Below are 13,507 nucleotides of genomic sequence, written 5' to 3' on the forward strand. Positions count from 1 at the left end.
GAGAGAGAGAGAGAGGTCTAAGAATCTTTAAGTTGGTGAAAGTTATACATTGATTTAGCCATCATCTAATGTGTAGATTAAAGTAACAATTTTTTGTATTCAACCTGATAGGATGCCCTTTTCTTCCGAATAATTTAATAAAAAACACGTTCCTTCTTTCGTCCGTTAATAAAGATGGTACACTGGCTGGAACTTCCAAAACAAATTGAGTAATAAATAAACAACTTTGATTGAGTGTGGCGCTTTTTGTACAATGCAACAGCTTTTTTTGCAGTTGTCTGTCTGTTTTGTACGCATTTGCCTTTCCCACATCTTCCAATTATGACCGTGATGATGCGCAATGTGCTTTCCTCGGTGGCAGAGGCCACAGCCCTTTCCATAATTCATCTATTAATAAAAAACAACAAATTCATTTTAAAATACCGTTCAATCAGCTAAGTACCGAATATTGAGTTGGCGGCTCGGTGGTAAGTAAGACCTGTCAACAAAAATTTTCAATATATTTTTCATTGATTTTATTTATATTTCGAGCAAACTAAGCAATATATATATATAATATAATACATAAATTGAAATCAGTTTGCAATCGATGTTATCGGATGGTGAGATATTTAAATCATGCTGTTAGAAAAGTATCATATCATAAACTCGTCACCATAAATAAACTACAGTTACACCATAAACTGTTCTAATGCTCTTGCTATAGTTTTTAAATATCGTGTCATCTAGCAATAGTAGCCAACTGACTTCAACATATATCTCCCTCGTGGCTACAATATAAACTTTTGCTAATGCTTTTGTGACCATTTTTAAATGTTATGTCATCCAGCAATATATGGTAGCCAATTAAAATTCTCTCTCTCTCTCTTTATATATATATATCTGTACATTTAAACAAAAAATATCATAATTTGAAATTGTAGGGAGGCCGTGGGATGACGCTCTTGGAGATGAGGATAAATAAATCTGACCCACAAACAGTAGAATAAATTTGTTTTCGGTCCATGATCGGTGGGGACGGGGTTGTTTGAAATGGACCCCACGCAGGCTGCTGGTTGGTGGTGGTCCCCTCCGGCCACCATGCATTCCGGTGATATCAACTGGGCCCCGCCACCGCAAATGCTCCACAACTCATACCGGCCAACCCACTCGAGCCCGTCTTCACCAAAACCGAATCGATCCGTTGGCAGCAGTTCTGGGTCGACTGTCGAGTCGTTTGGGTAAATTTTATTTTCTTCCTCTCGCCTGTAAAAGTAAAACAAAATTTCGTCCCAATATTTTACGGACTACGGTCTTTAGTTGCTTGGATTTAGTGAAAACTTAAAAAGATTTAAGTGTCACCTTGTTATTTTACTAAAGTCTTATTTTATTTTGGCAAAATCCAAGTCAAAATTCTTGTTGGTGTGTTTCATGAATGTTATGAAGTTCCGCTTGATTCTTTTCTCTTAAAGCGAAGAAAAGAAGAACCATCTCTGCAATTGCACGCAAGAATAATAAGATATTGTGGTTTCCTCATGCTTACTGTTAAGTCTGGCATGGAAAATACCTATTGGAGTTCAACATTATTAACAAATAAAAGCCGGTTAGATTACTCGCATGCCCACCCAACCTGCAACATTCAGGACAAGGGTGTGTTTGTTAAACCAGGGATCTCAAATTCTTGATGATTTGAGATATCTGGGGATATTAAATTCATGGATTTGAGGTCATACCTTCCTCGTCGAGCCTCAAATCAGAAGTTTTTAGTGGAGAAATGTGGATTTAAGATCCACGTTTTTCACTCATGTGCAGATTTTCCACTGTTTGTTTAAATAGTGGGCCCCATAGAACGAGGATTTGATATCAGAAGGGAACTCGGATCCACGGGCAAACAAATGCTCCCAATGTTACATGAGCAAAATGTGGATCAAGTTTGATAGATAAGTGGTAAACTCTGGCTGTTTTAATTAGAATATTTTTCTAAAGAAAAATCTTCATGAAGGGCCCGAATCACCTAACATTGGTTGACCGACGAGAGGTCAATACAAAAAGAAGATAAAATAAAATGGTCATACTGTTCTCTATAGGTCAAGAACTTCCATCGTCGCGCCGCCTTAGTAATTTATTGAAGAAAATGGTGACATCGTTCTTCCCCTGATTAAAAAAAAAAAAATTGCCATTCGAAACAGTACAATGTTTAAACTTATTTAAATGAATTTGACTAAAAAAAATTGCTATTCAAAACAGTACAGTAATTATCAAAGAAAGGTCTCAATTTATTTAAATTTGAACTCCTATTGATTATAGTGAGTTATATACTTGTATCATTGAGAACTTCCATATCTGCAGTGCATCTCTCTTTTACGTAATGTATATAAAGAATCTGCCGAACCATAACTTGGCCATGTGAGGAAGAAAGTTTGGTCACCTAAATCAGATTGGTCCTTATCAGTTAAACTTAACCCAACGAAAACTCTGACCTCTTGAACATCCCTTCAACTCGCAGTATATTCGTCAGGGTGTGACTGAGAAGGTTTTATACAATTTCTATGTTTCACATTTTAGGAACCCTCCAAAGATTGATGACCACTTAGTTTTAAAACATTTATTAGGGTGTATCTGATAGTCTTGTATTTCAGATCAGAGGCTGTTTTGAAGTCTCTTTTATGTGGTGGGACCTCAAATCCTTAGATATGAGATCTCCAGAATCCATTGATCTCAAATCGCCTACAATCCATGTGCATGAGAAGTAAACTAAATTTTACATTCGTATGCTTTTCTTAGTGAGTGCTTTGTTCCCTCGCGTGTCGGCCAAAGATTAAAGGCTTGATATTCATATGATAGTCATCAAAAGTGCGTTGAACTTCAGTATTCACCAAATCGGTGCATACCAAACCGATACGCCGGAGGAAATGGGAGGGGGAAAAACCAGGGAAGGGAGGGCGATAAAGTCAAAAATTGAAGTGGTTTTATTCCCCAAGCGGGTTCATTTCGCTCAGAGGAGAGAGAGAGAGAGAGCGAGCGTCGTCCTTCATTTGGCTCTCTCTCTCTCGATCAGAGCCCCTGCCCTTCTTCTCCCTTCTTCTCTCGCGATCAGATCCCGTCTGGGCAGCTCGGGCAGAACGGGCAGCAGCATGAACGAGAAGGCCTCCGTTTCCAGGGAGCTGAACGCCAAGCACAAAAAGGTTTTTCTTCTTCTTTTTTCCCTCTCTCTCTCTCTCTCTCCTTTTCTCCCCTTCCCTTCTCCCAATTTTAGATAATTTTGTCGATCCATTGTCAAGGTTTTTCATATTGATATTTTCTGCATTTTCTTGTCTCATTTTGGACTTGGAATTTCCTTAAAGTCCTCTTTTTTTTTTTTCCGGTTTGAATTCGCTTATAATCGTAGTTTCAATGGAAGATTGGTTGTTTCTTGGTTAGGGGTGGCGGAGGGGTGTACTTTCGTGTTTCGATGTTTGTCAGCATCTCTGGTCTGGTTTTGCAGTTTTATTGAATTCATTTTGCGCTTTCTTGGCGCCGCTTCTCTTTAATTTTCCCGATATTCAACTGTTTCAGATTATCAGGTGGCAGTTTTGTTTCCGTCTCTTTCTCCATCTGGATTTTTAATTTCTAAAACGCATTTCATCGAAAATTAAAATCTTCTTTTTCTTCTTTGCCTTCTGGATCTCCTCGTATCATATGTTTTGAGAACTCCATTTTGATTTTATGCTTTCTGCGCTGTTCCGCTGTAATGTGCTGATGTTATGGAATGAATCATGTTAATCCGTTTATCTTTCCTTTTGTTCTATAATTATTTTGATGTGTTCCCCAAGCATGGGAAATAGATGGTCATTGACGTGCAAAAAGACAATTCTTTTTCTGGTCCATTATTCGAGAGTTTTATGTTTTATCAGATGTTAGTATGAAACATCCAATAGTTAAGCGTGTGAAATTAATCGAAGGTGGTGAATTTGTTTCAGTGAATTTTGATTTTGTGATAATCTATTTTCTCGCATTTCATTTTTGGTGGGTTTCTGCAACAAAACCTTTACTGTTTCTGACATAGTCCGTGTTGTTCGGAATTTGTAGATCCTAGACGGGCTTCTTAAATTGCCGGAGAATAGAGAATGTGCTGATTGCAAGTGCAAGTAAGTATATCAACGTATAACTGGTACAACTAGCTTCCTATCCATGTCATAGCTATAAGGAAAGCAAACTAATTCCAGGCTTTCCATGATTATTCTCCTGTAATTTGCCCTGTGACTCCCTGACCGTTGTTACTTGGTCGCAGTTTTTTTTATCATGACTGGACTTGTAAATTTCTGGGTATTTGTGCACCAACTGAACTTGACATGATTCATTTGACTTGGCCAAGTTCGAGTCAACTAAGCAGTCATTAGGTTGATGCTGAGGACTTGGTGCTACTCTGGAACAATAAAACATTAACAGGATAGGAACGATTGTTTTCTGCACTTTTGGGAGAAGGAAAAACCACCATGGCAGTCTCCATCACCATAACAACGCAGCAGCAACACAACATAGGGTCATAGACAATGGCATGATGAATTTCATTCACCTAAGCGATAAGTGCATGCTTCAATATGATAGTAGCTACTGTGAACGCCAAACATACACTGTAACAGAGAAAATATAAAACTTAATTTATCTAAGCAATAAGTGTATTAAAAAAAAACAATGTAATAGCTGTTAATCTACAAATAATCAGAAATTAACATATGCTGTCATACTAAACAAGTTACAGCCATCTATTGTTTGGGGTCGATTTGGGTGAATCACTGGGTTGACTTTGTGAGGCTTCAATACTGTTTCAAGCGATGAAGAGAGGTCCAGAAAGAGGCCAATGATCGGTCTCGCATTTCTGCTTGTTTACAAATCACAATGTGTTCTATTGTTCTGTTGGACATGCTAGGTAATTACACTTATGTGTCAGAACCTAACTTACTAGTTTGCAGCTTGTAAGCTGTGCGTTTGTTTTGGTATGGTAAGTCTTACCCTTTCATTAAATGCTACTAAAGTTTCATTATTTACAGCTTCTACACCTAATCTCTTTTTCCTTTCTTGTACAGAGGTCCTCGATGGGCAAGTGTAAACCTTGGGATTTTCATATGCATGCAGTGTTCTGGAATTCACAGAAGTCTTGGAGTCCACATCTCAAAGGTTCTTTCCCTTCCCTTTAGCAGCTTCTCAAATTCAGGGCTTCATATGGAGACTTGTATTGGTTGGTACAACCATGAGCATATTATATCGTCATTGGATTTATTCATATACTACCTGTCTCTTATGCAATAGTCCAAGGTGACACCTGATATATGTCTCAGCTCTTTGACACACTTGCGATGACTTAATTTTGGCACTACCACAAATTGGTTAGGATTTCCTATTGTTCATCTAGAAGACATTTTGCTGCTTTTTGGTTGCTGCTGTAGAGAAATAATTATTTTGATGATTTCATGTTGTCATCTATTATCCTTGAGACAGATTTGGTGCATGATGGTTTACAGCCTCTGGTTCACCATTTGTCCTTTGTAGTATGTCCTCTTGTAGATATTTGTGCTCTGAAGTAGAAGCTTCTTTGTGGACATAAAGTGCGGACATTTCTCCTTCATATATCCATATTTCATGTTTACTTGCTACAATATGTTGGCTTGCATCGATGGTGACAATCCAAAATATTGCTGAAGCCATCTGATGTGCAGTGTGGGATAGTCTGAGCCTCTAAGGTGTTTTACACCAAATACATGGAAACTGGACCATGGTCAATGTGGCACTTGTTGTCCTGCTTTGGGGTCTGAATCAATGGTAGCTTTTCCTAAGAAAATGAAAAGAACTATTGTGGTTCAAAGTTTCAAACAAACACAATGTTCTCTTTAAGAACTTGGAAGGTGGGAAGAACGTGGTTCAGGTGGTCATTTTATTGAAAGTGAAATTTCAGCTTTTATGAAAGCTGTAGAAGTCAATGCTAGACCACTATCTTTATCTATGAAATGATGTTGCCCATGTATATAAATTTATGTGTTGCTTTTTTTGCACATTTGTGTGGTTTTGGAGGCATGCATGTGTTTGTGTGTGTGTGTGTTTTTTGGAGAGCCTTACTTGAAGTTAGCCATCCCAAATTTGCCCATACAGTAAGAAGTCTTTGTGGTCTTTGTTCATAGATTCATATTGTGTGATTGACTGCTGACGGTGCAAAAAATAAATTCTGCAGGTGCGATCTGCCACTTTAGATACATGGCTTCCAGAGCAGGTTGCTTTCATTCAAAGTGAGTATAAGTAGCTTAGATAGTTTGAGTTGTATCTCGAAATTTTCATGAAACATGTATAATTTGCCAGAAGGTAGATAAGACTAAGGCTTATTAATGTTATTGATGTTTTTTCTTTTCTCTCACAGCAATGGGTAATGAAAAGGCAAACAGCTATTGGGAAGCAGAATTACCACCAAACTATGATAGAGTTGGGATTGAAAACTTTATTCGTGCAAAGTATGGGCAAATTTGTCTGAGGCTTATAGGTGGTTGGATGTTTAATTATTGTGTTAACTTAGTTTAATGCTGCTGCCTGTTTTCGTCAATGTGGTAGGTATGAAGAGAAAAGGTGGATTCCTAGGAATGGAACTCCAAAGACACATTCAAAGGTACATGAAGTGGAAAGGGCATCTGAGTTTAGGCAGAGACCACGAGATACAAGTACATCTGAATCAGTGAATGGTTCAGAACGTACATCTGTTGAGAGGAAGACTGTTCCTGTACAGCGGACTGTAAAGAATCATAAACCAGTTGTTCTTAAATCCCCAGATCAGGTACTTCACTTACTCAAGGCATTGGATATGGTAGTAGTTGGATTTAGTAAAATCAAGTCCACTCAATTATATCATGTAGAATTAGGTCGTAGGTCAATTCATGTTATCTTATATGGAAATTACTAAGTTTCAATTTCACCTTTAAAGTCACTAAGTATTAATGTGTAACAAGTGCAGTCAAGTTTTATTTCTCGTTTCGTTTTTCGAAATTTATAAGATGTCCTCTGAAGTCCTGTTGCTACTTGTGTTTGTGTTGAGATTTCAGTTGGAAGATTTTGGTTCTTGTGTTTAAGATCTTATGAATCTGATTTGTTTGATATCTTTGCTTGCCTGCTATTTGTTTTTTAAAATTTTCTTCTGGATGACATGCTTAAGATTGGAAAGTTCTTTGTTTTCTTATTTTATATGCTTATTGATTAATATTTTAGAGTTGAAGTTAGAAATTGGTGCTTGCCTCTTAAATTATCAAGTAATAACAAGCAAGGGAAAATATTATAAGAATATTGGTGCTGACAATTTTTCCTAGTTATGGATGAATTGCTATCATTTTTCATATTAAGCCACAAGGCTGCATTATTTTTTGGAAGCTAGAATAACTACTGCCATGATTTACAGTTAAACATTGTATCATGGATTAGGTGATCATAGCTGTTGGAGTAGTTGACTATTTTTGATGTTGCTCCATATTCATTCCGGTGTTCAGCCTTGCACCAACATTGTTCTGTTTTGCTCTTCCATCTTCCAGGGAAATAGGTTTTCACTTATGTCAACGAAATGGACTAGAATACATTATTTGCAATATTGACTGCATTGATCACATCATATAGTTCCCCCAAAAAAATCTATTGATTGTCTCCCAATTGGTTATTGTAGTTTTTGTAATTAGCACACAAATCTTTATTCTAGGAGTACCTTGAGATGTTTTAGTACTCTACATAAATTCCACTTTTAATGAATAAATTCATTAGATTAACTGTAAATTAATGCCACATCGTTGTAGTAAGGTAAATTAATTTTCCTAGGAACCTCTTCAGAAGAGAGAAACGTTGCAACTAAACTTCCCCCTTTTGTTAGGCCCATGATTTAGTAATGGTGTGGGACCAGATTCAGGGTGAATTTTCTTCTGTTTTCTGAAAGGTCGGTGATTACCTATGCAGGCCAAGTTGTTTGTTCTGCCCTTTTGGATCTTGATCATTATTTTCCTTGACATAGGCCTCAAAAAGTTGGCGAAGAATCATCTGGAAACTTTGATATTGTATACAAATGTGTGAAAGGGATTAAATATGGTAGGCCAGTCTAATTAGAGTTTCACTATTCGGTGGTACTTTAGTTTCCAATTTTGTGTTCTATCTCCAGCTTGACCATCAAACAGTTTGGATGGCTCAAATGTGGCTCCCATTGCATCTTTCTGGCTATCTAGCCATCATAAACATGCTATTTTTTCTTATAATATGGGGCTTAGCAATAAAATTCTTATTAGTTTTATGAGGATTTTATGGTTCGTCCCTGTATAGACATGGTTGTTGGCTTCTAGTAGCATTATACGACACAATAATGACAACCTTGTTTAGTAGCATGGATAGAGTTACATAATGCATCTACTGAAAATACTTTTTATATGCGTTGTATTTATTTTAATTGAATCACAGTAACTGGTTTTAGATGCTTGTATTTGTTCCTTTGTCTGTAGAAGAAACACTGCAAGTCTGCAACACTGTTCATTTAAATTGAGATCTATGAACTGCCTTGCCTAGAACAGGAAAATTATTGTCATTATGCTTTTACTGAAGTATATACTCCAGCAGGTTACAAGCCTATGTTTGTTTTTTCCTGTTGAGCAGAGTACCTCAGATGTAAAAGCGGAACCGGCCCTTGCGCATCAGAGTCAGCAACAAAAGGATCCACCAAAAGCAGCCACTCCACCAGATACCACACCTAAGAAGGTTGATCTGGCAACTGATCTGTTCAATATGCTGACAGTGGAGGATCCTGTTGCAAACGGTGTGGAAGCATCAATGGATGATAATTCTTGGGCAGGATTCCAGTGTAAGTAGGATTAATTCTTTTTGGGAGGATTCTACTGTGGATTTTGTGAATGCCATGTGATTAACCCAAAATCTCTTATGGATGAATGATGATTGACAATTTATTAGAATGAGCGTAAGGAAAACTGCATTATCTTGCTTGATCTGGCTAAATCTGGGAATACAAAGTGACTGCACATGGTGAAGTTGGGGATCTAAGAAAGTCAACTTGGTGAACAAGGAGGCTTTTTCCTGGTTGCCAAATAAGATCTATAGCTAGCATTCACCTCTCAGCATTCTTTTCTCTTAGTTTATTTTCTCGTGGTGCTTTTGTGTACCCTTGCAAATCTTGCTAGTCAAGCGTGTTGTTGTATCTTTTGATAGTTTCAAAGATTGATATTTGATTCAAGATTAGACCTGGAAAGATTATCATCTCAGGAGTCGTAAAGATCCCTAGTTGATTCATGGGTCTGAAGGGGCTAACATATGATTTGTTCTTTTCGTGATCCTTGCCTGCAACTTCAGCTCATATTTTTTTTTTGTGACTTGATCATGCAGCGGCTGCTGAACCAATGCCAGCAACTGAAACAAGTAAACTGACAACCGCAAATGAAAGTAAACCACAATCTTTATCTGGACTTGAGGACCTGTTCAAAGACTCACCACAAATTACAGCTACGACTACCCCTTTAGCACCAGAAAAGAGCCAAAAGGATGTAAAGAATGATATCATGAGCCTCTTTGAAAAGGTAAATGCTACTACTTTCCAGTAAGTGTTTCTCTTCTCCATACTTTTTTTGGTTATATTTAGAAAGTAGAAACATTGTCCGAGTATTGTGCTTGCGGTTCTGTATCCCTTTTGCATGTGCATGAGAGATCTTCTTGTTATTTTTGAGCAAGACGTTTATTATCTCCTTTCTTGATCTTCTGCAGTCCAACATGGTGTCACCATTTTCAGCCCATCAGCAGCAACTGGCATTCCTGGCCCACCAACAATCATTGCTTATGGCTGCAGCAGCAAAATCTAGTGGGGGAGCCCAGCAACCTGGACCTAATGATGCTAATGCATCTGGTGGGAATTCCACTGTCCAAGGCTGGTCCAACATGAATTTTCAAGTTGGTGGAACGAGCATGCCAATGACGGCCCCACAACAAACACAGCTTAGTCAGGTAAGTCTTGCTAACGCTGAAAGAAGCACCTCCATTATTACTCTTTTTTTTTTTTTGCCTTTTTCTTTTTTCTAGTGCCTGTTGTATCACTCTCCTCTTTGCTTGGGTCCTCATTCTATCTTATATTACAATGGCAGGCAGGAAATTACAAAACCACAAATCTGTCTGACCATCCAAACTCTTCTTATCTCCCCAGGTATACTTGCCGTTATTTTCTTGCTTTTTGGTTGTCCTGTTGGACGTTGTGGGAGCCTAATGAATTTTGAGAACTGAGTCAATCTATAAGTATGAGATACCTGAAGTGGATATTGCTGGCATCAGATTAATTCAGTTTCAAGATTGTCAAGTTTTTTGGTTGAGTTTTTTGTATCCAGATTGTTTTTATGAAGGGAAAAAAGGGATTCTATTCATTTACTGGTAAAGTTTTAGAGTGGATGTGGTAGCGAAAGTGAACATTGAAAAGGGTGCTAATTGAATTCAGGCTTTTTACGTGACCAATGGATACTGTTGGTGTCTGCATGTTTTTATGCATCTGTGATTAGGTTTATCACTCACTCTCTCTCAATCATCTGTATCCCCAGTAGATGACTAGCGTACATAACACTGTGTGAGGCTGATCATATTCTATTTTCCTATTTCAAGGAACTTTCAGATCTCTCTTGTCCTATATCCAAAGGGTCTAAAATGTCTTATAAATCTGCCTTTGGTTGTCTCTGTTGTGCTGTCAATCAGTCATTCATTGACAAAAGTAGGCTGAGATTGGGCTGACTTCTCTGTGTAGAATGTTCTTACCTCAACATTATGTGTTCTAAGCTGGTCGATGCTTGTGATCCTACTAGCCAGTTTCCATGATCTGGACCTCTAAATGGTGAATTTATGTTGTGGGATTTTGCATTTTTTTTTTCTCAGTTTTCTTCTACAGTTTCCGAATGTTGGTACTTGTCATGGCGTGTGTTCTTTCTAACTGAATTTCCTGTTACAGTTTCTATAACGTAGGTACAAAACCTCCGGTCTACAATGGAGCAGTAGCAGGTGTCGCTGGGAAAACTTCATCGGGGCATGGCACTTCTGGTGTGTCTACCAAGTCTGGCAATGACTTTGATTTCTCTTCACTTACACAGGGCATGTTTACAAAACGATAGGAGAACAAATTTTAGGGTGGCAGTGTAGGGATTACAATTTCAGTAATGGTGGTTGCAATGCTATTTTCTCCCATTCTTGCTCTGCTGAGTCCTGGCATTTGGGCAGTTCAGTTTTTTGATGCCTTGAAATGCGTCAGTGGATGTGCTTGGAATAATAAAAGGAGTTGGCTGTGATTTGCATACTTATATGGAATGCCGTTGTGTTAGGGGTCAGAATCAGGTGATCGTCTAAACAAAAGGGTTGGCTGTATAATATTAGAGCCCATAAACGGAGGACATTGGTTTGTAAAATTTGCTCTTTTATAGTTGACGAACCATTTATTCATGGTATGGTCTTGCATGCGTCACTCAACTGCAGCTTTTGGTTATTTTTCGAATCAAAATAGAAAATTATGATTTTTTTTTTCTAGTTTTCCTTTTTGTCGCTGGGAATCAATGAAATTTGCTTAACGAGCCATTCTGAATGGGGAATACAAATGCTATATCTTTGTTTTCGTTTTGTCATTTTCTTACAATACTTAATTCAGATAATTCCATTCTTTGTTTTGCATCGTTTTTTTCATGCTTTTTTGGTAGAAGGATTGGGTCGGCTGAGCTTGCCACTTGTTGAGTTATATCCGTGTTAGATTGCATTGGGTCCTTCTGGTTGAATACTTTTTTTCTCCAATATCAACCTGCTAGGTCTCCTCTCTGTAGCAGCTTTCAAACAACTGGTTAACCCCTTCACATTTTCACCTTTCAACTGGGTGATTCGATGAAAGGTTGGGATTGCCCCTTCTTCCCTGTTCAGGGATATTTTGGGATTTATGTAAATTTATAGTTATACTTTTCAATTCAAGAATAACATCTGTTACCTTTTTGCCGTCCAAAAGAGTAACTGACTATAAGAATTTAAAATTTAGATTCTTTTCTCCCGAGCAGCTTTACTGCCCGATTATGCGCCCCCCCTGGGGCTTTCACCTTTTACCAATTACCATCGGCCTTTGCTTAAAGTTGGCCCTTCCACATCCCTTGTAGGTGTTACCTAACCTTTTGAAGATTTTTCACTGATGGTACCTGGTCTTCATGGGCCAAAATACAGAAACTCGTGGATTCACTAAGTTGGCTCTTTGCAAGATCTGGTCATTAATGCCGGCTTATCTTGGCAAGTTGGGGGTAAAGTGAAGGCGCATGGAGGCGCGATAACCTATGCCCCACCGCGTTTAATCTGACCGAAGGCACGCAAATCAAGGAGAGGGCGACTATATGAATGGTGCTCGCCGTTGAAAGGAAACAGAAAGACCCAAACGAGTTATCACCCTGTCAAGTGGGCGGTCAGGTTCCGAAGCCCTTGTAAAAAGCCAAGTAAACCGAGACGTTTCTTCCTATCGCAAGTTCCAGTCGTGACATGAGGACCCTCTCTTCTCTTTCCATAAAAGTTGCTCCGGTGTTAACCAATAATCCTGCGTAATGAAGTGTATCAGTGTATCTGCTGATACGTATCGCATTCTCTCCCTTGCATTCACAATACAAGGCCGATATAGGTTTTTATCTTAAGATAAATGAAAGTATTTTACCTTATCATTTAAATTAAAAAATACAAAAAGGCGATACAAGCTGATACATGACGGTACGCAATGTCGGGTACGCCATATCGTTGAGCATATCAATACGACAAACGTACCGGATTTCACAACATTGCATCATATCTCTAGAATAAGGACAATTGACTAGACCTTCGTACGGCATCACTTTTTTCTTTTTTTCAAAAATAACAACTAGCTACTAAATTAGATTTAGTGATGAATTCAAATGATTTTGTTGCTGCTTGCATCGCCCTTCTATAGCAAGAGATGAATGCCTTCGATGGATTTCCAATGCTCGAACAATCATTCAACTCGATGAATTTCACAAGTCACTTCTCCTAGTTGAATAAACAACCTTACAGATCTCTTTACAGAAGCAGAGTGCCCAAATCCAACCCGTTAACAATTATGCATTTGACTCACAAGTCGCCCCTCCTCGGTGAGCAAAAACCATGTCTAATTAACATGTCTGCATTCCATTGGCAGCTAGACTCCTTTCGGAGGCCGAAGTGTCTGAATTCCATTGGCGGCCATAACGCCGTATACTCATTTAAGTCATCTCTACTTAGGTGATCAATGAAACCTCATAAAAGTCCTTTTCGAAAAGGCTGACGTGGCCGATCCCCATTTGCGGAGACTGCATGACGTGGATTTCGCATATCTTAGCTACCAAGTTTAGATGATCTAACCACAGATGCACTTAAAGGCAGTGGATCTGGTGGTCCTGTTATTCAAAAGAAAGGAAAGCAGGCGGAGAATACAAGCTTTTTGTTCAACTAAGTAAAAGGGTGCATGAGAATCTCAAGGCCAGCTGGTGCAGTTTTGAGGCTT

At 38.4% G+C, this 13,507-nt stretch overlaps 1 protein-coding gene across 1 annotated transcript; it reads left to right on the forward strand.

The window, feature by feature from the left end:
• The first annotated feature begins 2,949 nt into the window (after positions 1-2,949).
• LOC116245756 (ADP-ribosylation factor GTPase-activating protein AGD5) lies at positions 2,950-11,436 on the forward strand. The gene is made up of 11 exons (XM_031617292.2): positions 2,950-3,164; positions 4,048-4,106; positions 5,046-5,136; positions 6,185-6,239; positions 6,368-6,458; positions 6,556-6,775; positions 8,617-8,821; positions 9,358-9,548; positions 9,733-9,969; positions 10,107-10,165; positions 10,952-11,436. Exons 1-11 carry the CDS (start codon positions 3,114-3,116, stop codon positions 11,109-11,111), a joined length of 1,419 nt encoding a protein of 472 aa, XP_031473152.1. The 5' UTR covers positions 2,950-3,113; the 3' UTR covers positions 11,112-11,436.
• The last annotated feature ends 2,071 nt before the right edge of the window (positions 11,437-13,507 follow it).

Source organism: Nymphaea colorata, chromosome 1, assembly GCF_008831285.2.
Source record: "Nymphaea colorata isolate Beijing-Zhang1983 chromosome 1, ASM883128v2, whole genome shotgun sequence".
In the NCBI taxonomy this organism is placed as follows: Eukaryota; Viridiplantae; Streptophyta; class Magnoliopsida; order Nymphaeales; family Nymphaeaceae; genus Nymphaea; species Nymphaea colorata.

Bases quoted from the DNA above. Each gene is read 5' to 3' on its own strand.
- LOC116245756 (XM_031617292.2), top strand. From the start codon at position 3,114: ATGAACGAGAAGGCCTCCGTTTCCAGGGAGCTGAACGCCAAGCACAAA. The intron at 8,822-9,357 runs GTAAGTAGGATT...TTGATCATGCAG, and splicing joins TTCTTGGGCAGGATTCCAGT to CGGCTGCTGAACCAATGCCA. The intron at 9,549-9,732 runs GTAAATGCTACT...GATCTTCTGCAG, and splicing joins TCATGAGCCTCTTTGAAAAG to TCCAACATGGTGTCACCATT.